Source organism: Rhopilema esculentum, chromosome 3 (assembly GCF_057945365.1).
Source record: "Rhopilema esculentum isolate cy_ngs chromosome 3, ASM5794536v1, whole genome shotgun sequence".
Lineage (NCBI taxonomy): Eukaryota > Metazoa > Cnidaria > Scyphozoa > Rhizostomeae > Rhizostomatidae > Rhopilema > Rhopilema esculentum.
In genome coordinates, this window is record NC_142817.1 from 4,837,830 (window position 1) to 4,861,528 (window position 23,699).

General features: G+C 37.6%; 3 protein-coding genes across 3 annotated transcripts; 2 read left to right on the forward strand and 1 right to left on the reverse strand.

The window, feature by feature from the left end:
- The first annotated feature begins 80 nt into the window (after positions 1–80).
- Positions 81–3,183, forward strand: LOC135692459 (uncharacterized). Its single transcript, XM_065210585.2, has 2 exons — positions 81–284; positions 2,831–3,183. Exons 1-2 carry the CDS (start codon positions 81–83, stop codon positions 2,939–2,941), a joined length of 315 nt encoding a protein of 104 aa, XP_065066657.1. The 3' UTR covers positions 2,942–3,183.
- Positions 3,184–8,568: 5,385 nt separating this feature from the next.
- Positions 8,569–18,036, forward strand: LOC135692451 (carboxypeptidase B). The gene is made up of 13 exons (XM_089110793.1): positions 8,569–8,605; positions 8,877–8,930; positions 9,488–9,523; positions 9,885–9,923; positions 10,803–10,851; positions 11,485–11,572; positions 12,129–12,356; positions 14,038–14,136; positions 14,562–14,666; positions 15,016–15,217; positions 15,802–16,004; positions 16,411–16,495; positions 17,723–18,036. Exons 1-13 carry the CDS (start codon positions 8,584–8,586, stop codon positions 17,902–17,904), a joined length of 1,392 nt encoding a protein of 463 aa, XP_088966919.1. The 5' UTR covers positions 8,569–8,583; the 3' UTR covers positions 17,905–18,036.
- Positions 18,037–18,179: 143 nt separating this feature from the next.
- On the reverse strand, positions 18,180–23,602 carry LOC135692456 (uncharacterized). The gene is made up of 2 exons (XM_065210579.2): positions 23,439–23,602; positions 18,180–19,838 (listed from the first exon to the last, which is right to left on the reverse strand). The coding sequence occupies exon 2, from the start codon at positions 19,195–19,197 to the stop codon at positions 18,196–18,198; it is 1,002 nt and encodes a 333-aa protein (XP_065066651.1). The 5' UTR covers positions 19,198–19,838; positions 23,439–23,602; the 3' UTR covers positions 18,180–18,195.
- Positions 23,603–23,699: the final 97 nt, after the last annotated feature.

Genomic DNA, 23,699 nt, shown 5'->3' on the forward strand with positions numbered 1-23,699 from the left:
ATGCTATATCAGCAGTTCTTGAGCTGTTCAGTGCTCAGTGTGCTCAAAGGAGAGTTTTGATTGATCAAGAAACCATAGAAATGGCACATAAACAGCTCGTCGATAAAATGATTGCAGAAAATAAGGTGATGGTCTTCTCAAAGACCTACTGCCCCTTTTGTAACATGGCAAAAGATGCGCTGAAGAAAGCCGGCCTAAGTAACTTCACGGTGCTAGAGTTAGAAGACAGAAGTGATTGTTCTGATATTCAGGATTATCTCAAAAGCAAGACAGGCTCGAGAACAGTATGCACTATATAATTATACTTAAATTCGCTTTTCTCACTCATCCTAAATGCAGTAGAAGAAAGTGCACTAACGGCATAGAAATATTCCTAGATCAGTGGGCACGTGGCTCCTCAAATGGCCAGTCTGCAGAGTATGGCACTTTTCGACGAGATCTCCGGTGTGCACGAGCAAAAAGCCTGGTGTGCCAGTGTGCACCACCAAAAATGTCTGGTGTGCTGGTGTGCACCGACTATTTTCCCCTGTTGTGGTTAAAATTTGTGAATTTGCATTTCACCGTAAAAATGCGTGTGAAGTATACTGTTGAAGATAGCGCAAGTTTTTATTTGTATATTTGTCAAGTAAGATTCATGATATCTCAAATTTTTCATACACAACTGTGCTTGTTTTTATCAGCTGACATTTTCTATGGGACCACACCAAGCCACACCCATCTTAGTTGCCACACCCAAAAATACGGGTGTGCAACAGGTTTTGCACAAAAATATCTCCGGTGTGCACATGCCATACTCTGCAGACTGGCAAATGGGCGTGGTCCCTTTATTCTTAAAGTGTCTATCATGCCAATTTTTTTGGGGAGGCATGAGTCGTATGCCCCTAAAAGTTATGGGCTTGCATACTGCAGAACTTTCAAAGTATGCTCACAAGATTCTTTGAAATAAAATGGAAGGGTGAATGGTACAAATTTCCGTCTGACAACAAATCAATCCAGACTGGAAACTTTGTCGTGCCCCCAGTGCTGAAGAGAAGGGGGGTCAGGGGGGTCACTGACCCATGGGCCCTTGGCTATAGGGGCCCACAAATAATATTCAATTTGAAAAATTTCTGAGCAATAATCCAGCCTCTCAATAATACCACAAACTGTCATGAATAGAGACAATGATGACCAAAGTCTATGAATGAAGTAAGGTAGAGCCAGTTTGAGTGTTAAAAATATTTTTGTTAATGATTTCTCATCTTTGTGAGCTTGGGCTAAAGAAGTTGAAAGCTTCTGAATGTTGCCAAAAAATGTGATTGCAGCAGACAACCTACAGCAACATGCATGCTATATAGATTTACACTATTGCATGCGCATCTATTTGCAACAGTGTGTTGGTAGTGATAAATTAGTTAACAAATTAATAATTTTCCATTTTCTAAGACTTAAAAATTTCTAAGAAATTTCATTTTTATGCATTATGGTGTTTAAATATCAGTTATGCTCAAATTATATAAAAAAGAAACAGAAGAAAAAGCCAGAGAAGTTTAGTCACCATAGCAATTTTAGCAACCAAAATAGCCGCCATGGCAATTTTAGCCACCAAAATAGCTACCATGGCAATTTAAGCAACCATCATTTTAAAAAATTCCTGGGGGAGCATTCCCCATGCCCCTAGAAACATATGCTTTAGACAAGTTTTACCATTTATCTTTTGTCCTGACCCAGGGCCCATAAATCCTCTCCGCGGCTCTGCATGCCCCTTCTATAAATTGCCTGTGCACTTAAATTTTTCAGCAGTGTGCTTTTGCAACATTGGCTGCGTAAAGTCCTTATTTAATAAAATTCTATGTTTTTAACACAACCAGTTTCTAAATGTGCGTATTTTCAGGCACACAGTTGCAAATTTGCAAAATTAACTTTTTCGCACAAGAAATAAAATTTCCAGTTTGGAATTCAATGGTATTTTTTTACTAGAATCCTAATAAACCTCCAATTACAGAACCTTGAAATTATAATGTTTGATTGAACTACCTTTCTGAACTTAGAGATTTCCGTGCATAAAGATTATTCTCTGATGTTAACAGGCATTTGAATTATGACTAAGATTATTTGATGCTTGTAAGTTTTCTTTCTAATTCGAAGAGTTTCAAAGATTGGGGTCTGACATACCCAAACCCCAAGTATTTACATGCCTGAATTTGTTTGCTGTGAGGCTGTTGCATTTAGACTTGTGTGCAAATGACCTCCTTTTTCTCAAAATTGTGTAGAAACTTTTTGCTTTCAAACCCAGGGTGCAACAGCTAGAGAAAGGAAGGGCTAGAGCCCCTTTCCAACACACCTATTTCTCCAGGAATGTTGAGACTTGAGCTAAATTATAGGAAACTCTATCTCTCCCAAGCCATATCTAAAACTTTAACTTGCACTGCACCCCTGTTTCGAATGAATCAAAAGTAAAGCATTCAATCCCTCTTTTTATTGGAATAAAAGAATAAGAATATTACACGCAATAATGCTATGACAACCTAAATATGAATTGATAGAATTACCAGGATATTTTGGATGGGACTCAACAGAACAAGGAGAACATTTGCTCAGGAAATAAGCACAGTGCCATGGCTAGCTATTGTGCTCAAGGGCAGGGGTGCCCAGACATCCTTAATTTGAGTGAGCCATCCTTTATTTGCTGACAGGTCTGATAATTTGTTGAAGAAACTCAACCCCCCCCCCCCCCCACCATGACGATGGCCCTAAATAAGGAGTATTGAAGCTTGGTAAATTTTCACAACAACTGTTGTTTCAGGTTTTCTCAATGTTACATTGTCAATAATGGGTTTTTTTCTTGTAGGTCCCTCAGGTTTTTATTGCTGGAAAATACATTGGTGGTGGATCAGAGTGTAAACAGTTGCAGTCTCAAGGAAAACTGAAGAAGATGTTGCAGGATGCTGGTGCTCTTTAAAAAACATAGAAGAACTATTCTCTGGTTATAAGGTGCTACTTTGATTCACATTTGATTTTATGTGTTTGTTCACATAACTAAATGGCACTCAAAATTATCTAAAGTATCATTGTGAAAAAAACATGTCTCACCTTGTCATATTTTACAGATTTTATGTCTCAATTCGTTGTAGTTATTTCTAATCAGCACCTAAAAATGTTTTATTAAATTAATGGATATTTTTAACATAGAAAAGACTAAAACATGTTGTTAGATTTCTTTTGTTGTCCTTTTTTTCCCCTCTAGACTATTTTCCACAACACACTTTTATCATAGTATTCTTTGTTCCTAAAATATTGAGCTAAAAGCACAGCTCAAGTTAGCATGTCAAGCGATTCTAAAGAGTTTTTTCTTAATTTCTTTGATATTTAATAGCAATTTTGTAGACAATTTCAACTTTCTTGAAGTCAGAGTAATTATTGTGATTCACTCTTTATTTGTGTTAATTTTGGTGTGCTGATAGCTTCAATATTTTTAGCTCATTGACAGGGACTATGCAGGGGCGGATCCAGTGGGGTGCGAAGGGGGCTCGAGCACCCCTCAGATTTGAGAACAAACTTTTTGAGGATTAAAGCTTATTCTACCGCAATTTTGTTTATTATTATTTAAACCATTTAAATAATACCGGGAAGTATGCACATCTCCTGAAATTGTTATTTCCGCTTCAATGCCCCGTCTCACAACTGTTCAACATTGTTATTTCAGTCCATGCATTGAAGTGTTATGAAACTCCCCCTGGTTGTCCTGTATAGCATTCTACAGACTCGGAAAGCATTGTCTCCTCTTATATCCAGCCACTTAAGGAACCCGTGGCCTGTAAATTATACGAGTTTCTGCACCCGTGGAAGTGAATCTAGCCAATCACGGTGCCAGGTCGAGGGGTTCTAAACTTTGGCGCGAGAACCCATGGATTTCAAAAATCCAAAACATCAAAGAATACCGACAAACCAGGGGGAGTTTCTTCGCTTCAATCTACAGTCAAATGTATAAGTGGTTTTATGACCAGGGGGAGTTGAGGTTGACCAGGGGGAGTTGAGGTTGACCAGGGGGAGTTGAATTATGATACAGCACGCGACGAATGCTTAGGCGCAAATTTGCAATATGTTTTCGTGGATCTTTTGACGATCTTTACCTGATGCTCGATGCTGGAACGGCAGAACTTGTAAACGCTGTGGTTTATATAACAGAACGGTTTCAAGTTTCAACTCCGTGTTTCACGTCTTATTCATAGACCATGAGGTATGATTTATATTCAGAGGATAAAGCTTGCCCGAGCCCCGAGCCCTTGTTATTCTTTTTTTAATAATTCAAGAACTACATAAAAAACATCTCAAAAACTTGCCCTTACTATTATTGACCAAAAGGGGTTTCCTTTTTATACCTACTTATATTCCTGCGAATACTTTTTTCTCTAAGAATTTCAAATACATAAAAATACTCAAAACGCCAGGCCCATAGCGAAACATTCAGGGCCTTCTTTGTTTGGTTCGGCGTCATATGTCGATGCATGCTGTGTTTGAATCCCTGTGTTCAACTTTTGCACTGCACTTCAAGGGCTTCATTCCACCAGCCACGTTATTTTTTTGGTCAAGCTGATCAAGTTCTAATAAATGGCTGCAAAGAGTCAAAAATTAAATTTTGCTTTGAAAATTTGTGGGCTCGGGCCTTTTGCCACTGCGGGCCATCATATCATACTTGACTACAGTTTCTATACTTTTGTACCCTAAGTGAATATAAGAGGGGCGAGCTGCAAATTGCGTTCAATTGGCATAAAAGCTGAAACCAAAAATTACTATATAAATCAAGGCATCCAGGCTTTTTAGTTTATGGAAGACTTTCATTTCATTATGGCTTATTAGCAGGGGTACAGAGTTTGTGCATAGCAACACCCTGGGTTACCAAGCCTTACGTTTTAGAACCCCTCAGAATAATTTCTAGATCCGCCCCTGCTATGCCCCCTCAAGCCTGATTTACACGAGACGAATTTTTCGCGCGAAGCGAATTTTTCGCCACGAATTTTTCGCCTGCGAATTCGCTGCGAATTCGAAGTTTAATTTCCACTGGCAGAATTTCTTTTGCGAATTCGCCGCGAATAATGCAAAAGAAAATGGCGTCTGTTCGAAGATTGTTGTTATTGAAAAAAAGCGAGCAAAAAAGCAAAGAAAGGAGTACTTGGTTCGAAAAATTTATTCAGAACGTCTGCAGAAGGGGTAGTTTCATCTTTTGGTAAGTGACTTACGCTTACATTGTCAGGAATAATTACTTTCGAATGTCACCAACTACATATGAGGAGCTTTTATCGTTTATTGCACCAAAGACGCCTGTTGCTAGAAACGTCCCATTCCATTGTTTATGTTATAGTTGCCGGATTTTCCCAGCATTGTTTAGGCCTAGTCATAGGTTACTCATTCTTCACCCATGTTGTTGTTTGAACCATTGCGTAGTTTTCTGTCGTTTTGCTTACTTTCGATTTAGATATGTTTACATTGCGTAGCACCATTCGGCCTAGACCTTCCTTTGGGTTCGTGTCAGATGTCTTCAATTGCTGTTCTGATTGGTGTATTTTACAAGGCGAAAAAATTCGCAGCGAAAAAGTAGGAATGGTTTCTAATCTCCACTTCTGCGCATATTTTTCGCGCATTCGCGGCGAAAAATTCGCTTCGCACGAAAAAATTCGTCTCGTGTAAATCAGGCTTCAGTAGCATTTTGATTCAGAAATTTTGATACCCAAAGGTTTTTCCAACTTCCCCACCCTAAAAAATTTATCATAAAATCTTCCTTTTCCAAATGTGTCTTTGTTGGTGTCTTTAGATGTCGTCTTCCCTTTTTTATGGTTGCTACAAGCAGACCCTCTGAGAGATTTCGAGGCCCTGGGACAAATGCCAAAGACCCTTGTGAGGAAAGCGAGCAGAAAATTTTTGCAACCAGGCCCTTTTTTATTAGCTTAAATAAATTCATTTCATTAAATGTTTGACTATTCTTAAATCATAATAATGCTCCTTTTTATAAATTCCAGTTTAAAACAGAACTCATTACTTTAAGAGGCCCCCTGTATACCTCAAGGCCCTAGTGCAATTCGCCCCCCTGCCCCCTCTCTCTTGGCAGCCCTGGCTTCAAGACTCTTTTCATCATAATCAGGCACCGCTAAGCGTTGAGAAAGGTGTAGGGTCTAAAAAAAGTGGGGGGAGGGGCTAAAACCGTATAAGAAGAGGCTTTAATGGTAGTTTGTTACTTGATATTTGGCATTTTTTGCAAAAAGTTGGGGGCTTAAACTCCCCCAGCCCCCCTGCTCCGCAGTGCCTGATAATAGTAAGCATTTCTCTGCTCACCAAAAGCAAACAAGCATATGTTACACTGCCTGTCTCTCAAGCATATGTTTCCTGGTCAAAAGCTAAAATTGTTCAGTTCAGCCTAACAGTCTCAAATCACTTGCGGCACCGTAAAAAGTTTGGGGTCTGTCTACCTTTCTTACATCTTTATTTTCTGTTTGTTTTACATCCACAGATTAATGTCTTATTAAGTCATTGGTGCCTGCCTGTGGTGCCAAGGCTGCTTTGAGAAAATTAATAATTGCTCTGTTTCTTTGATTACTTGCCCTGGAATTTTCCCTAATTTCTTGTATCTAGCTCCTTTGAGTAAAGGTGCGAGGATGGCTCGGTGGTTAAAGGGGTTCGAGTCCTTGCTATGAGAAAAATCGCCAGCTCTCTTTATTTCCAGGCGTAGGAATCACGGGTTATGGTCACATCGAGAGGAAGGACTAGAACGCTGCTCGATAAACAAGCTTCACAGTGTCCTAAGACATGTATCTCGTAGCTACGGTCATTTCATTCCTCAATCATCTGCCTAGCTCCTTATAGAATTTACCGCCACTTTTTCTACCCCTGTAACTACATTCAAGAACCTCCTGACTTTCGACTGGGAAATAAAAATTTGAGCGGAAAGAGACAGCCAATCAGGAGCTATTTATCATAAGAGCTTTTTTGTAATTCTAACGACTTTATAGCTGTTTTTCTGTGAGAGCTATAAAGTGCTTTGTTGATTTTTATATATATTGTTTTAAGACTTTATCAAAATTCCCTCGCCCAACTTCGTGATTTATTAGGCATCTGAAAGGTTTCAAATAACCAGGACTTCCGAGAGGGGGCAAAGGGCAAAGGGCAAATTGCCCCAAGGCCTCGAGGCTTCATTGGGCCTAATAATGTAATAAATTCAATTTTTCAGAATGGAGTTAATGAAACATAACAAATATATGCCTAAGAATAGTAAAACTTTTTAAACTGTTGAAAGAAAATGACCTCAAGAAATATTCTGAAATGTATTTAAAGCTAAACTAAAGGGCATGGTCGCAAAAAATTGTCGCAAGGTCTCCTCTGCTGTAAACCTGCTTTAACAAATAAATATTTATGTATGCATGCATGTAGGTTTTTTTGCCCTGGGACATCTGAATCCTCTCGGCAGCTTTGCAGAGCCATTAAATGCGCAACAATTTTCACCGTCACAAAGACAATATATTTTCACGATATTCAGTCAAAGCGGCGGTCCCGAGATGCTTGAACTTGACGTTGTCCGCGATCCTTTGAAAAGAAGATATCCAAACTAAAATTTGCTTAGCCAGTAAACGATGTACTGTACCTGGGCCTACAAGCAAGGAACATGAAAACATTTGCATATCTTATTTGAGTAATTTGAAAAGCTTTAACGAAACTTTTAATTTAAAGAAAGGATACATGATTTGGTTGACGGATAAAAACATTAATTTTCATTCATTTTCAAAACATTAACAGTTTTAAAGAAACTGTACAAGGGAGTTCATGAAATCTGTCGACAACCGTTTTTATATTCGTCGACACTTGAATTTTTCTGAGATTGTCGGCACATTGTGGTTTGGCTTCTAGCACCATCTCCGAAGTGTAGAGCTATTCATGTGGTTGATGGATTTTTCTGCTCAATTCTCAACTTCTCTTAAGAGAAAGCGTCAATTTTGTTTAGCTCTTGGTTACAGCCATGAGGACTGTTTTATTCAAAAGCTGTGATAATCAAGTGGGTAAGTGGGCCTGTTTAGCCAGCTTTCAGCAAGAGCTGATTTTCGAGTTCCACCTGCAGCAACGTGTTCTTGTTCCTAGATAAGACATGGTGTTTCCTCTTTTTCTGATTATTCTGCACAGAGAAAGGTAAGTGTACCTCCAAAAAATATTTTTTAGACTTACCTGCTTTATGTTGAATTCATTTGCAAATTTTCCATTTTTCATATTCGATTGAATTTCAGTTTGGGACTCTATATGTGTAGCAAAGTGACCAGGGTTCAAGGCTTTTACTTTCTATCTTGCATGCAAAATGATAGTAAATTATTCTGAGACATGATTGGAGAAATCATTCAAAATTATCTTAAGAAATCTGTTAAAGTTAGTTTTCATAGTTTGAGTTTTCTGTAGCTGCGATGGGGCTCTATGGTTTTAGTTTTAATTCGTGTAAGAGCAATTAAAACAAACGCTTTGATGATATAGCAATGGTTATCAATAGATGAAGAATTGAAGGTTGCATTTTGTCTCACAGGGAGCGATAAAATTGGCGAGAGCATTACCACAATAAAGAAATTTGCATGAATGAATCTGCAAGGCAACCCTTGTGAGCAGAGAATAAACAAGATAAAATCTTATTGATTACAGCCACAATTAAGCAAAAGCCAATGCAGAAGTCCCAACGTAGAACATTAAGCCATGCCCAGGGTAAAGAGAGAGTAAAATACCGCTCCATGGCTATATGCTAGGGGCTTCCTGAGTGTGGGGTGGGACTAAGAGGCTGGAACAAAGGAGAATAAAGCCTCAGGTTAAACGCAGTCGAGCACCATTTTTGACTTTAAACTGCTCATTTCATCAACTATAATCTCTGATCTTAGGTAAAGAGAAGTCGCATGAAGAAAAAATGAAGCTGCTTCTCTTTTTATTCCAAGGTAGATTTGTTTGCTTTTTGGTGATATCATTGTTTGAACTTGTGCTGACATTAAGATTTCCTGTAGAAAATACTGACAACGCACCCCCTCTCCCCCTTCAAAAAAGTTGGTTGTGGAGTTTAATGTCACAACTATCTGGCAGAAATCAATTAGTTGACAGCAAACCGCTTGATATTTCATTAAACATTTTTTGAAAGGGGAGAGGGACATGGAATTGAAAATTCACAATTACTTTTTCTTGTGCTTGCGTTTTTCTGATTGGCCTATTTCGATCTACAACTGGGTTTATATTTTTCATCGTGTTCTTTTGGACCCTTATTCTGACGTTTTATGCCCTGAGGAGTGTCAGACGAAAAAGCTTTTAGTATCTTGTAAAATGTTTGCTTTTTTCAAAGCCATTTTCAAATTCTGTACCGCAAAAAGTTACTTAGTGCAATATACCAAGAAGTTTGGCAGGCATTGTATTAGTGTTTCTTTTCTCATTCAGAAGCTTTCGGATAGTTTATGAAAGGGCCTAGTGTTACGCTTGAAAAATTAAGTAACATTTGTTTTTTCAGGGCTTGTGATTGGTGGCCTAGCATTACAAGATGAAGGTATTTTTTCTCACAATTATCAAAGATCCCATTTAAATTATCAATTTTTTTGCGTCTTTACTGGTAGAAATCTCTACCTTTACGTGTGAACTGCTAAAACGCTTAACTTTATTTTACACAAACATGTGTGAATCAAGTTTTTAAGAACATAATTATTTTGTCAAACGCATGAAATGCATATTTTATGCTCCTTTCGCACTGGATTTAACGTGTACACAAAAACCTTTCTGCACTCTAATACATATTTGATTTTTGGTTCATCCTTTAATCTCCTTCGAAATATTTTTTTCAAGCGTCGTTTCTCCTCGCAACGCAAATCAGACTTAAATTATTTGTGACAATGTGAAAAATTACTTTTTAGCTCAAGGCGACGGTCCTTTCAAGGAGCCACTTGAGCCTGGTAAGTTAAGTGATTCAAATTATATGGCTTTTTGTTAAAAATTCTTTGATCCGCTAAACAAAGAGTCAATTTGACAATATTCATGGTAACATGTTTTACAGGGAATTTCCTCATAAATTTGTTGTCGGATTTCTGAAAGTGGGGGACACTCCTAAGACTTCGGTTAACCAAAAAACTCTTTGCAGAATTTCCAGATATTGAAAGTGCCTTAATCTGCTACATTAGTTCTTTAACTATCTATGTTTTCCTTCATATAAGATAAATACAGTGATGCAATGTCTTCAGTAAGCATTATATAAAAATTATAAGAAATAAACCCTGAAGCCTGTAGGGATTATTTTCATTGAATCATGAAAAACAAATCGAAGGTAAAACGTTGAAGCAACAAGCTGTATCTTCAACACTAAACAAGTCCAACCTCTGCAAGAAGAATTTATTGAATTTTAAGTTAAGCCCATAGAAGTTTCTTATGAAAAGTTTCTTATTTAAAAAGTGCATGCATATGTGGATTAATTTACACGGAAGTTTTTGATAAAACAGATATTTATTATCTATCATAATAAAAAGGACAGGATATTAGTCATAGTGAAAATAAGAAATATAAACATATTTTGTTAACTGTGACTTTAAAGGGCTAAATCACACACAAATGTGGCCAATGTTCTGCGAGTTCAATTTGTAAAGGACAGGAGGAAAAAAGAAAAATGTTGCTACCTCTATAAAGCATGAATTTATCATACTATTATAGTCACTTTAAGCCCAAAGATTTCTAGTGAATTTTTTCACCAGGCTCATTAAATTTTTATTTCATTTATGTTTATCTGAGAGCGAGTTCTTGTATTTGTGTCCTGCATTACAGTTTTGCTATCGTTTTACCAGGTCTTGGCGATGTCACTTTCTCAACAAGAGCAAACATTGAGCTGCAAGGGTAGGGTTCTAGATTTTAACTTTTTTCGTACCGTAAATCCTCGAATAAGCCCCCACACTCGAATAAGCCTCCTCCCTCGAATAAGCCCCACTCGAATAAGCCCCCACCTAAAAAATCATTTTTGCAAATAAGCCCCACCCTCGAATAAACCACCATGAGAGCATTAATGTATTGAAAAATCTCTCGCTGTCTGTCCCTGTCTCTGTCTCTGCTTCTGTCTTTGTCTGTCCCTGTCCCTGTCCCCGTCCCTGTCCCCGTCCTCGTCCTTGTCCCTGTCTCTGTCTCTGTCTCTGTCTCTGTCTCTGTCCCTGTCTCTGTCTCTGTCTGTCTCTGTCCATAGTTGGAACCTACCGGGAAAGAAAGGGAGGCTGCAAATTTTTAACACTATCTTTTAAGGATCGCAGTTGACGATCTCAGCTAAATTTGTTTGCAAAACATGCTCAAAATAGTTCGTAATTGCATACTGATTCAACAATCTGAGACGTCAGGACGAGATCGTCCAATAAATGGAGCCTATTTTACAATCTCTTGGTAAAAGATGCTGCTTTTCTGAAATGTGTTTCCTAAAGAGGGTGGCTTTACTGTATTCATACAAGCGTTTTCTTTACCTTTTTGCCATGAATATTTTCTTAGGTTTAAAGTGGTCAGAGTTGTGCCAAAGAATTCTGGCCAGCTCGGATTTCTGCGTGTGCTGTTGAACCAAAACAGAAAAATGTTTGATGTAAGTGGGGTGAACTATTTATCTTGTACAAGGGTTTTGAGTTTAGATTTTCCACTGTTTGAGTATCATAAAAATCCAAACATAAAACTAGATTAGAACTTTTTTAGATGCAGCTTCATCTAGTTGTTCAATTTTTATTGCATAGTTTTTCTTGGAAATAAGAATACTGTCAGGTGATATTCTATCGAACAAAAACAATGATTGTTGAGTGGACGTTATTTTTTTTTGACTAGCAGGACAAACAGAGCACACTCTCTGTCTTTTACCTGCAATTTATTTGGCTGGAATTATTCTTCATATTTTGAATGTATCATCGTGTTCTTTGTTTGATAATTGAATAAAAAGTAAGTGCCTGCAAGATAAGACCGAAGACGGTGTGTTTTCTCGTTTCGTATACTTTTCATAAAATTCAACTTGCGATTTCCAGGGTTCTTTTGTTTCTTCACAACGTTTATTTTGTATTAAACTGTTTCGTAATGTTCTTTTGCATTGTATGGTTTGTATTCGAAAATTGTTTGAATGTGATTTTATCCGTGATTTTATAACACACATACAGATCGATTTCTGGAAAGAGCCAAATGAGGTTGGAGTAGCCGTTGACATGATGGTGTCTCCTGGAGATTTGAAAAAACTTTCAACATACTTCGATCAACATGGCCTAGATGTTTCATATTTGGTGCAAGATGTAGAAGAGGCTGTTGAAAAAGAGAACGAAAGACATGCAGGCACATTGTTCAGCACGTATTCTGGTTTCGACTACGGGAGATATCATTCATTAAATGAGGTAACCGGAGGTGGAAAATTTCTTATTTTTGGAAGGGTAGCGATAATGTCAACTCAAACGGAAAGAATCTTCGCTTGAACATCAATGATAAAATGACATTGACATTCGAATATATAACAAAAAATTATACTCATAAAGATTATTATGGGTCAGAAGTCAATGAACGACGCAGTGCCTGCGACCAAAGACAAATTGTTCACTCTATTAAACTCCAAACAATCTTTTGGTGGTACAAAACTTGAAAATGGCTTTGAAAAAAGCAAACATTTGGTAAACTAAAGCTTTTCGTCTGACACTCTTCAGAGTTCAAAACGTCAGAACATAGATCGAAAACTCTACGCTATGAAATATATATACCCAGTTGTGGATCGAAATAGGCCAATTCAGGAACACGAGCACATGACTGTTGAGGTTGACCAATCAGTGCCGCTTGAGAATGTTACCAATGGAGTCCGAAGGTGAAAACGAACTCCTTTTGTCTACACAGTAGCGGTTTTTTCGTGCTTATGTAGATAGATTTTAAAACTGCTAGATGGAACGACGATCGGGCTTCACCAATAATCCAAAACATGTCGCCATTATAGTTTTTTGCATAATCGGGGTTTTCCAGTAAATGCTGCCCGATAGCAGAATCACAGGTTTTAGTTTAATTTTAGATTTACAAGACCGAGATGGCTGTTCTCTTTGGGGACGAGTTTTGTTTCTAATACTAGACGGAACATGTTGTTTTATTCTATCCTCTAATCTTTGGGTAGTGCGTCCTACGTAGCCATAATCACACTGGCACGTAAATTCATAAACAACAGAACTTTTTTGTGTGGTAGGAACGCAGTCCTTTTGAATGGACGCATTGGCCTTTTTCGTACTGTAAACAATACGTGGGTTAACTGCAAAGAAACAATTTGTAATGGCCTGTTTTATTTGACCTTCAAAACACAGGGAACTGTCACCGATCCAGGGTAGTTTTAGATAGACCGGGCACTTTTGAGAACCAAATTTTACGTCAGCCGAGAAATTTCCTATCTTCTCCTTAATGTCAACTGAAATGACATCCTCTGGATAGCCGTTCTCCAGAAAGATCTTGGTTAGTTTTTCAAGTTCTGAGTCGAGTTTAGACTTGGAACAAATCATCAGTGCCTATTAAATGACATCCTCTGGATAGCCGTTCTCCAGAAAGATCTTGGTTAGTTTTTCAAGTTCTGAGTCGAGTTTAGACTTGGAACAAATCATCAGTGCCTATTAAATTCCCCTTGGTCTTCACTTTCCATTTTTCATCTTTTCAGCCACAGAGGTAACCTAACTTCTAACTTTAAGTTTGTCCAATTTTAAATTTAAGACAAACCCTGGTCTCTTTACCTAATCTTATAAAGTGTAGTTTACCATTAACATTAGCTGTTAAAGGAAAACAAAAATCCCTAGAATTTATGGGAATATGGAAATTTAGTAAAGATACTTGCCGTTTTTCTATGCAGTTATCCCTACCACCCTCTGCAGTTATCTTTTGACAAGGGCAAGTCTCCATTCAGCGGCAAACGAATGTCTTACCCTGAATGAGGAGAGATTCACAAAATTGATTTTTATATATGCACAATTTATTTACAAGTCTTGATAAGTATTTTTGCTTCTTCTGGTGTAAAGGCTATGCACAGCTTTGTAAAGACTTATTCTTTGAATTTTGTAGATTAACAGCGAATTGGCGGATCTTGCAAACCGTTATTCCAATGCAAGAGTTTTCAGCATCGGGAACAGTTATGAAGGAAAATCGATGAAGGCTATTGAGGTAAATGAATAATAGCCTGTATTATTATATTATATGATATTATATCATATTATTTTATGTTATATTATATTATATTATATTATATTATGTTATGTTATGTTATGTTATGTTATGTTATGTTATGTTATGTTATGTTATGTTATGTTATGTTATGTTATGTTATGTTATGTTATGTTATGTTATGTTATGTTATATTATATACTATAATATTACGTTAACTTGTGTTATCTTTTATTGTCTTTCATTATTTTATATTTTTTGATGCGTTTTATTACATAGGAATTTGTTATTGCATTATGATGTAGTGCTTATAATTGTAATCAAGTTGCATTTTGATGTTACAAGTAAAACTTCTTTTGGCCAGCAGAAAAGATTAGGATACTCTTGAACCATCTGTGTAGCGTTTTTTAAACTGTATTTTGCAGATTAAGGGATCAAAGAAACTCAACAAAAAGACATTCTTCTTCAACTGCGCAATTCATGCAAGAGAGTGGGTTACAGCAGCAACTTGTATGTACATGATTAACCAGGCAAGTCTTTGTGAACTCATACCATGTAAACATTTTGTACGATTGAGATTATACGAAAAACTATGCAAAAACCACCAAAAATGGAAATTAACTTCCATTGCAATGACTTCCGTTGACCAAAAGTCGATGAAATAAATTTTAAATGCATTTCCAAAGATGTTGTAAGAGATGTGACGTATCAAGTAAACTTGTCATACTATGTATTTTGACACATTTTTCAAAGAGTGCCTTTGGGGGCGGGGGGATGTAAAGGTTTAGTAAAATCCATCAATACAGTACTTTGCACCACATGATCCGAAAATCTGCTGCCTTCTCCACGTTCAATGAATCGCTTTTGTTTGTTTTCTAGATGCTGACTCAATATGGAAAAGATTCCTCAGTTACTGCAATGTTAGATAAAATGGACTGGGTTGTTCTTCCAGTTTTCAACGTCGATGGCTACTCGTACACATGGAACGGGGGTCGTGCAAGGATGTGGCGTAAAACAAGAAGCCGGGGGTATCGATGCTATGGTGCTGATCCAAACAGAAACTGGAACTACAAATGGGGAGGTATGTCTGTGATATTATTCTTTCTGTTAATAAAAGTAAATTATAATTGCCGAATGCCCCTCAGCAAACATTCTCCTGTTAGCTCCAGTCTTCCCAGAATCGGACTGTTGAAAAAGAACAAGTGAAAAGAAGTTTTCTCTAAAGGGAGCGTTTTCCTTAAAAACGTTTCGGTAACACACTTGTCATCCCACAACTTTTAGACTGGTGCCCGGTGCCTGCTTGGCCATTACAATTAACTACAATTTACTTAAAGTCTGTCTGGAAATAGGTGCAGAATGATACAGTTTGTGTGTTTAGGTCAACAGGCAGAGTTCTCAGCTCTGCTATAACATTTGACTTGTAGGAAATGGCCCAATATGGATTTTATTCCCTGTTTTTAAAACGTTTGTTGTCATAGATATTGGATATAATGTATTTGAGTGTGGCACATACAGTTCTTGAAATTGCTCGTTAAACTCTCAAAAAACTACACAAAAAATGTAAGGTTTATCCAAATCTGACTTTTCGCAAGATAGAAGGTCTTCCAACTGGATGTGGTAGCAATATAATAGTTCGATTAATCAGCCTTTGTTTTTTCTTTCTAGGAGTTGGAACGTCAAGATCTGAATGTGACGATACGTACCACGGACGCAAGGCATTCTCTGAAGTTGAAGTTCTAAATGTCGCCCAGTACCTTTACAGGAGAAAGCAAGATCTTGCAGGATACATGGACATCCATGCCTACAGTCAATTATGGATGACACCATGGGGATACACAAGAAGTTACCCAAATGATTATAGAGAGATGGTAAGATATCTATTTCATCAAATTTCATGTACTAAAATTATTCATCAAGACACTACATTGAACAGGTTATGATTGTACGATTTGTACGTACGGAAACTACCTGTTGGTGGATGACTTGCCAGTTTACCACCACAAGGCTGATTGAATTGGAGGCAAGCCTGCTAATCAAATACAATGCCTGGATTTAACCCAATGACAAGCAAACTTTTAAAAGCAAAATTTATGCCTTGCCTGTTGGATTTATTCCTTTTTTATTTTGAATAGTTTGGTATCCCTTTGTCAGTGTCAACTGAAACATCAATTCTTTTAGTCTCGTCTGGAGGAATCGTCGTTGTATTTTATTCATAACCTTTTATGTATATAATTATGGGTAGAGAACTAATTCTGTGTGCATGCCACTTTGCAGATGAGAGTAGCGAATATTGCTGTTAGGGCGTTGAGAAATGTTTATGGTACATACTATCGCGCTGGAACGTCATCAAACATCATTTGTAAGTCAACAAAAAATTTTTTTCATTGTATGCAGGAAAGAGATACCGTATTTCCTCTAAAGAACGCCGTGGCGTTAATGACAAAATCCAACGTTTGGATGTGGTGTTTAATAGAGGCGGCGTTTATCAGAGGGTAGTATTTTTTCAAATGGTTGGCTGAAGATGCGGCGTTCAAAAGAGGGTGGCGTTCATTAGAGGAAATACAGTATCCGAGGACCTATTTCAATTAACCGTGCAGTTACAGTGTTTATATTTTCTTCTGATTGCTGATAAAATCGATTTGCATATCGGGTTATGCTAATTTTGTGCTGACATTCATATCGATTAGAAAACTCAATCCTATCATAAGCGATATCCCCCTAACATATCGTTTATGGGTAGAGCATATCCATGGTAAATGTTATAGCATTTTCAATGTTTCTAACAAATGTTTCAACATTTTCAATGAGTGGGTTTTGTCAGTTTATTGAGTTTCTATCTTGCATGGTTGCCTAAATTATCCTTGATTAGTTGTAGAAAATTTAACATGATCCTGCTAAGGGATGGAGAGCTTCTTGACTTAGCCATCTTGGAAATTTATGAATGAGAAAAAGGGGCCCTGGTCCTGACCGTGATTCCTCTAATGAAGTAGGGAGAGGTTCTTGATTTCACCATCTTTGAATTTTTGTAAGGAGAGGGAGAGATCCTGATCCTTAACACGATCTTGCTAATGGAGGAAGTGCTTCTAGACATTACCATCTTAGAAATTTTTTAGGGAGAAGGAGAGAGCCTAATCCTTAACATGATCCTACTAAAGCATCCCCCCCTCTTTGCATTAATTTATTGCCACTTCAAAAATTCTAAATGAGTATCAGTTTACATGGCCTATTATTCTCTTGAGAAATGTTAACCCTCTCGCTCCAGTCATGTTTGTTTACTACCGTATGCCGGTGGCAGAACAGTGGAGATGATTCGAAAAAGCCAATCTTTTGCCTTCTTACAATAATTTTCTTAATATTTCTGCTACCTAACTTTACAACACTTTAATGGAATACTCTATCAAGAAATATATTTGTTGATGGATAAAACATTATTATCAAGGGCGTGTTCCGATGACGTTTCCTAAAGTAACTTCTGTGTATCTCCGTGTCTCTTAAGCTCAGCTTTGTAAATACACCCCAAAGACTCTGCTGTATATGTATATATCTTTAAGATGGTGTCTGACCAGGCGTCCTTGATTGTTCGTAGACGCAACAAGTGGAGGCAGCGACGACTGGACCTATGGCGCCCTAGGCCTTGTTTACTCCTACGCCCTGGAGCTTCGTGACAGGGGACGATATGGCTTCCTTCTCCCAGCCAATCAAATCATTCCTACAGGAAGAGAAACCTTTGCCGCAATGAAAGCTATGGCAGCTGCGATGCGTGTGTAGATGCTATAAAGCATGCGCAAGATGGATATTTAACTCGACTAGTGATTTTCTGTAGTTTTCTTTCACAACAGAGCGCTAATCTTTAGATGTTCTGTGATACTAAGCATATATTATTAAAGGATATTTTCATCACTCAACTTGAATTTTATTGTCTACAACAAGGCTTAGTGCACAGTTCAAGCCACTCTTTCCCTGGAAACCACAATTGCTATTCCATATTGCGCCACTTTTCGTAATGTCGCAACATGATTCTGTTACCATGCGTCCATACTTTGTTCAAAGTCATGAAGATCAGAACGAGCTGGCCAAAATGAAATTGCTTCGCCCACCATTTGCCCCTGTAAGTGGACGTGGCTGGTCTTGACGAAACAGAAAACAGTTTGAGATGCACATATCCTTCATTTGTCTTCTTACTGTTACGTTGTTGTAGAGGTACAGTAGAGGGTTTAAAAGGCTGTTCAAAAATGTGACCGTATTTGCCATGCGATTTGCAATATTTAAAGCAAATAACTGTGATGAATCGGCTCGCCATAGTAGTAATTTAACAATAAACATAGGCAAATACATAAGGCAAATTGTGATCACCATCAATGCAAATGTCACTGTAATTTTCTTCTTTCGGGTTTGTGGGTTGCTTCGCACTGTGTTTGGGCCTTGCGGTCCGCAGTTGGTCACCCGCCGTTCTCTTCTACGTATTGATTTCAATATGATTGCGTAGGAAACAATGAACGATATCACTGCAAACGCAACCGTAAGCGTAAAAGCCAACTGCGCTAATGAATTGTTTATAACATTTGCTGTGTATAGGGAAACAAAACAGACTCCTTGTACCCAAATAAACACAACAATAGCGCCGAAAATTTTCGGATTTCCATAGCTTTTGTACACGAACGGCTTGACCGTTGCGAGCAATCGATCGACGCTCATGCCACCAGCGGTTACGAGCGACATGCCGCAGACTAGGTACGCAGCGAAGCTGAACACCAGGAATGCTGTGCTGTCTATAGACCCCTTCATGTCGTGGATGATATGGACCACGTATGTCGGCTGAACTACAAGACCAGTTAGGATGTCAGTCACGGTTAAATTACAAATCAAAATTCGTGATGGTGATTTCTGGTTGCGGATGTGAATGCGCAAGAGAAGGCTGTTCAACACCACTGTCGCCAGCGAAGATGCAATGTTGATTGCGACTGTGATTACAGCAAATGTGAAATGCACTTTGTGTTCATAACTAGAGGAATTGTTCTCCCTATGCAAGTTAAACTCCCCTCTTAGAATGCTATCACCCATACTCAGCTGCCGCTCCCAAAGCACGATCCTGACGCTTGTCTTCTCCGATAAGGCTTTACTTTACTAAACATAGAATCTTCTGGACCAGCTACACAAATCAGTTATCAGCATACTAGAGCCTGTTAGACGTTAACGTTCAACAGAAAGTCACTCTTAAATGTGCGATTATCTTTTGTTCATCAATTGATTATTTGACGGCTCTGAGAAACTCAGCAAATCAACTGCCACGTTTGTGTCGTCGTTTTTCACCTTCGTATTCTACTACCACGAGAAAGCATGCAACTAGTATTTCAATTCCAAAAGCAAATACTTAAACCAAATGCTCCTAATCTTCAAGCCAACACCTAAACTTCCTAAAAGCACTCAAATGTGTTTGATTTCTTGTCTGATTTGTGCATTTATTTAACCGTTTCCATGACAATTTTCAGAGTTAACTTCGCCTAAAAACCCGTGCAATTGAAACAGCAAATATTTTATGTCCGTTTTCTCTTATTACGAATTTCCCCGATATCGATAAAGCTTAAATCAAACCATTTGTTAATCAATGTTTTCTTTCCATTTGATTTCAGCCAGGTTTTCGGGCTATTTGTTGATCTGACTAGCTGCCCGCCATATCGTTCTTGTTCTTTTTGGCAAATTCACTGAATGAAGAAAGAAAAATTATCTATTAATAACTTATCGGTTCTTGCATTTTTTTTCTAAGTAGTATGCCAAGGTAGTTTGTGGGGCACTGCAGAGCTATGCTGATCGAGGAGTGTCCTGGACCTCCATGTAACCACAACTCATGTTTTTAACAACTAAAGTTGCAGAGGGCTGGCGACTCCCTGCACCCCAAGTAAATGTCTGGCCATGTCAGGGATTTAAACCCCGGACCCATGGGTCTTTAGTCTGCGGCCTTAATCACTAAGCCAACTTTTCGGTGGGAAGATTACAATATTGTTATAAGAATGACTAAACTAGTTCTGCAAAAATTATTCCGTCCAAATGTTTTGAATAAGAACATAGCTTCTAAGAACGAAAATCATAAAAACAGTAAAAGTAAAGAGCATCATGAAAACGGGAGGACTTAAGTTGGACTTAATATTAAAAACAATTCTTAGATTTTAGTGATGCAAATGCTAAAGTAAATGGATTGAGAGAGTGCGCGGATGTCATATTGGAAGTTTATAAAGAACATGAAGGAAATCTTTAACTAAGAGCATGTTAAGTCCTCTGTCAAAATCTTTTGCAAATATCTAAGGATATTTTAAGCGTTTACCATTTTCCAATCTTTTTATAAAAAACGTGTATTCAAGCAATATCAAATATTTAATTCGTGATAATTTTTTTCTTATGCCAAGGAGACACAACAAACAAATTGTTTTGATATCGCTCAACAAGCTCAATCCAAAATACAATTACAGCCAATATAGAGTGATAGAGTCAATTTTCTGTTCCCAAGCAACATCTTTTCTCAAATGGAATGGAAACTAATTCTTTTATTAAAGTAAATCAATGTTACTTTGCTTCTCTTTTTAAGACTTCTGCAAATTTCCTTATGGGTCATGGCTACTCATCTGACGATCATGGCCAACTCGTGTTTTGTTCATTTACTTTGCAAAGTTTTCCAGAATATATAGAATAGCTTCAACAAATCTACTCTAGCGAACAGCTATTGGTAATGATTTCTGTTAGTGTTTCATAAACTTCTTTCAAGCCAAAATTGTCCACCATACGATTATTTGGCCATTCTTGGTCACTTGCAATGAAAAGCATAGTGTCTTGAAAGATTATGACACGACATCAATATTCTACGCTTGGAGTTGTAATGATTAGGGAAACTTTGAAAGGCCCGTGGGTAGAAACAAGGGTTCATAAAATCCTGAACACTGCTTATGAAGCAAATTGATAACACGTCACGAGTTGTTTGCATTTATGTATCTTATTACCCTCTTCATCAGTATAAAGTCTGGACGTAGATATTCTGATATAACAACATTGATCAAGGACTGGAAGAGAGATAAGGTGTAGTGTAGAGTTTAAATACTGCCTGTCCGGGGTTTTCTTATTACAAGAACCTACAAAGAGGAGGTTGCCCCAATGTCCAATGCTCTCTTACAGATTCTTGGCTTCCTAAGTCAAATTTATATTGTTGAGCCAGTCTCGCATACCCTTTAAAATGAATGGAAATACCATATTCGATCCTCTCATAATTTCTTTTTGTGTAATGGTTGTATAAAAACATGGTCAGTTTTAAACAGGATCATGAATTGTAGGAATTAATTATGAAAGACTTTGTCGGGACTTTTTGGGGGTAGAATATCCTCTTTAACGAATGGGATTGATACACCCAAACTGATGTCTTTGCTTGTGAGATATAACTGTGTTCCTGAAGTTCTTGATTCGTTTAATTATAACCTTTTACGTACCATTCTTTGCTTTCTTACCAATTTTTTTACTTACAATCTCTTCACGAATCAGAAATTTTACAGCAAAAGTGTTTATTCTATGAACTGTTAATCAAACGAGACTGCCTTCCTTTGCTTATTGGCCAGATGAAATTTTCAAATTCCGGCATCGATGTAATGCAGTTATTTTGGGATGCAAGTTTGGCTCAGTTGCGGGGTTCGTGGAATACAGACCCAATAGGTTCCTCTCAACCATCGACCACATTGCCTAACCTTTCTTTTCTTGGCTGATTATGGAAAAATATGGTATAACGAATAATTTTAGCCCTTACAACATTCTCCAACATTGTGAATCAGACGTATATTTGAGAAATTATAATGATTTTGAATCTAGCACAGATAACTTTTTGACGTCATCGATCACATGACTTCGGTGAATTTTGGAAAATGTTGCAAGGACTAAAATTATTCGTTATACCATATATTTCCATAATCAGCCCAGCCAAGAAAACAAAGGTTAGGCAATGTGGTCGATGGTTGTGAGGAATGTCCTGCCTACAAGGGTCTTGAGCAAACTTTCACCAAGTATGAGGGGACTCGTCTGCAATTCCTGGTGTCGATGTCACGACGTGTGGTCACATCGAGAGAAAGGACCAGGACCCTATTCGAAAAGCATAAGCTTCTCAGTGTCCTAAAACGTACCTTCAGATGCTAGGTAGAAAGAAATGAAAACAAATGCATTTATTTCAGATTGGGCGTATTAAAGTAGATTGCATGAGGCGGCACCCGCTGATAATTCAATCAGTTTTTTGGCAGTATGAGCAGTTATTCATTCAAAGTTCCTCTTCACTAATGAGCGCTCGCAGCCCGTTATTATTGTAAAATTTTCTAAATGGCATCTGTCTTACCTTCCAATTCCGCTTAACATTAAACATACACCAGCACTTTCACACTATTAATATGACCTATCTCTTTGAAAAATTGGAAACCGATATTAGAAGGAAAGCGATGTTACTTTTTTTCAATATTCTCTCTACCATTTATGCCCTCGCCCTTACTTCCTCAAGTATTTATATACTTTGAAATTATAAATAAAACCTGACTTTCTGTGAAAGAATAAGAAAAGAATGTTTCCTTCTGTGAATGAATGAATGAATCTGTGAAAGAATGTTTCCTTCTTCAATATCCCTCTTCCATTTACATCCGCAGCTTCAAAGAGTGAGATAATTCAACATTTGATTTATTACGTGTGTTTTTGTACTTTGTAAAGATAAAAATACCATATCCCGAATTTTGGATAAAGCCAATATGTCTGCGCGTACCTTCAAAAGTTACCTTTCATGTAAACTGGAATCTTTGAACAGCGCCGGAATTTATCTATTGAACCACTTAACATCAAGGAAATCTGAGTGTGATAAACTCTTCGACTGAAGAAATATTTGATTGTCAAGCAACTCTTTCAAATAAGCATACTAAACGAAAAGCCTACGCACTCCATTTATGTGTTCTGCGTTATGACGAGTGGCTTTTGTAGCAAACATTTGGATCAACAAGTATGATGTTGTGAAATCTTCTATATGAAATTGTCAAAAACGCCACAAAATTTCTTTCTCGTGCCAGCTTCTCATTAATGTAATGTAAACGATACTTATCAGAGATATTATATAAAGTAAACTTTTTACAAGTTCCAAAACTAATATTCCTTAACGTATTTCAAAAGAAACAGCTACTTGCAAAGCTTCTCTTGACTTTTAATGCCACTCTGAGTTTAGTCTTCATCAGCCCCCTACACCCCTGGTTTTCATGATATTTCAAATTTCAAGGATTATTTGCTGCTTAGAGACAGAGACTTACCTTTCTTTGCCAATCTTTCTAAGATGGTCTTCGTTTTACCGTCAACTTCAACTGCCCAGGCTTTTCATTTCTTTACTATTGGACCAACTAATAAAACCTTAGTCGTTTTGCAATCACAATGCCCTCAAAAAACTATTTCACTTATAACCTGGTAATCTGAATAATTAAAATTCATAGTCCCTCCAGCGAAGTTACCTGGTTACTAAGTAAACTGTAACTGCGTTATTAAGAAAATGCCCTGCCTATTTGCAGTATGATTCC

Bases quoted from the DNA above. Each gene is read 5' to 3' on its own strand.
- LOC135692459 (XM_065210585.2), top strand. From the start codon at position 81: ATGGCACATAAACAGCTCGTCGATAAAATGATTGCAGAAAATAAGGTG. The intron at 285-2,830 runs GTATGCACTATA...TTTTTCTTGTAG, and splicing joins GCAAGACAGGCTCGAGAACA to GTCCCTCAGGTTTTTATTGC.
- LOC135692451 (XM_089110793.1), top strand. From the start codon at position 8,584: ATGAATCTGCAAGGCAACCCTT. The intron at 14,137-14,561 runs GTAAATGAATAA...TGTATTTTGCAG, and splicing joins AATCGATGAAGGCTATTGAG to ATTAAGGGATCAAAGAAACT. The intron at 16,496-17,722 runs GTAAGTCAACAA...GATTGTTCGTAG, and splicing joins AACGTCATCAAACATCATTT to ACGCAACAAGTGGAGGCAGC.
- LOC135692456 (XM_065210579.2), bottom strand. From the start codon at position 19,197: ATGGGTGATAGCATTCTAAGAGGGGAGTTTAACTTGCATAGGGAGAAC.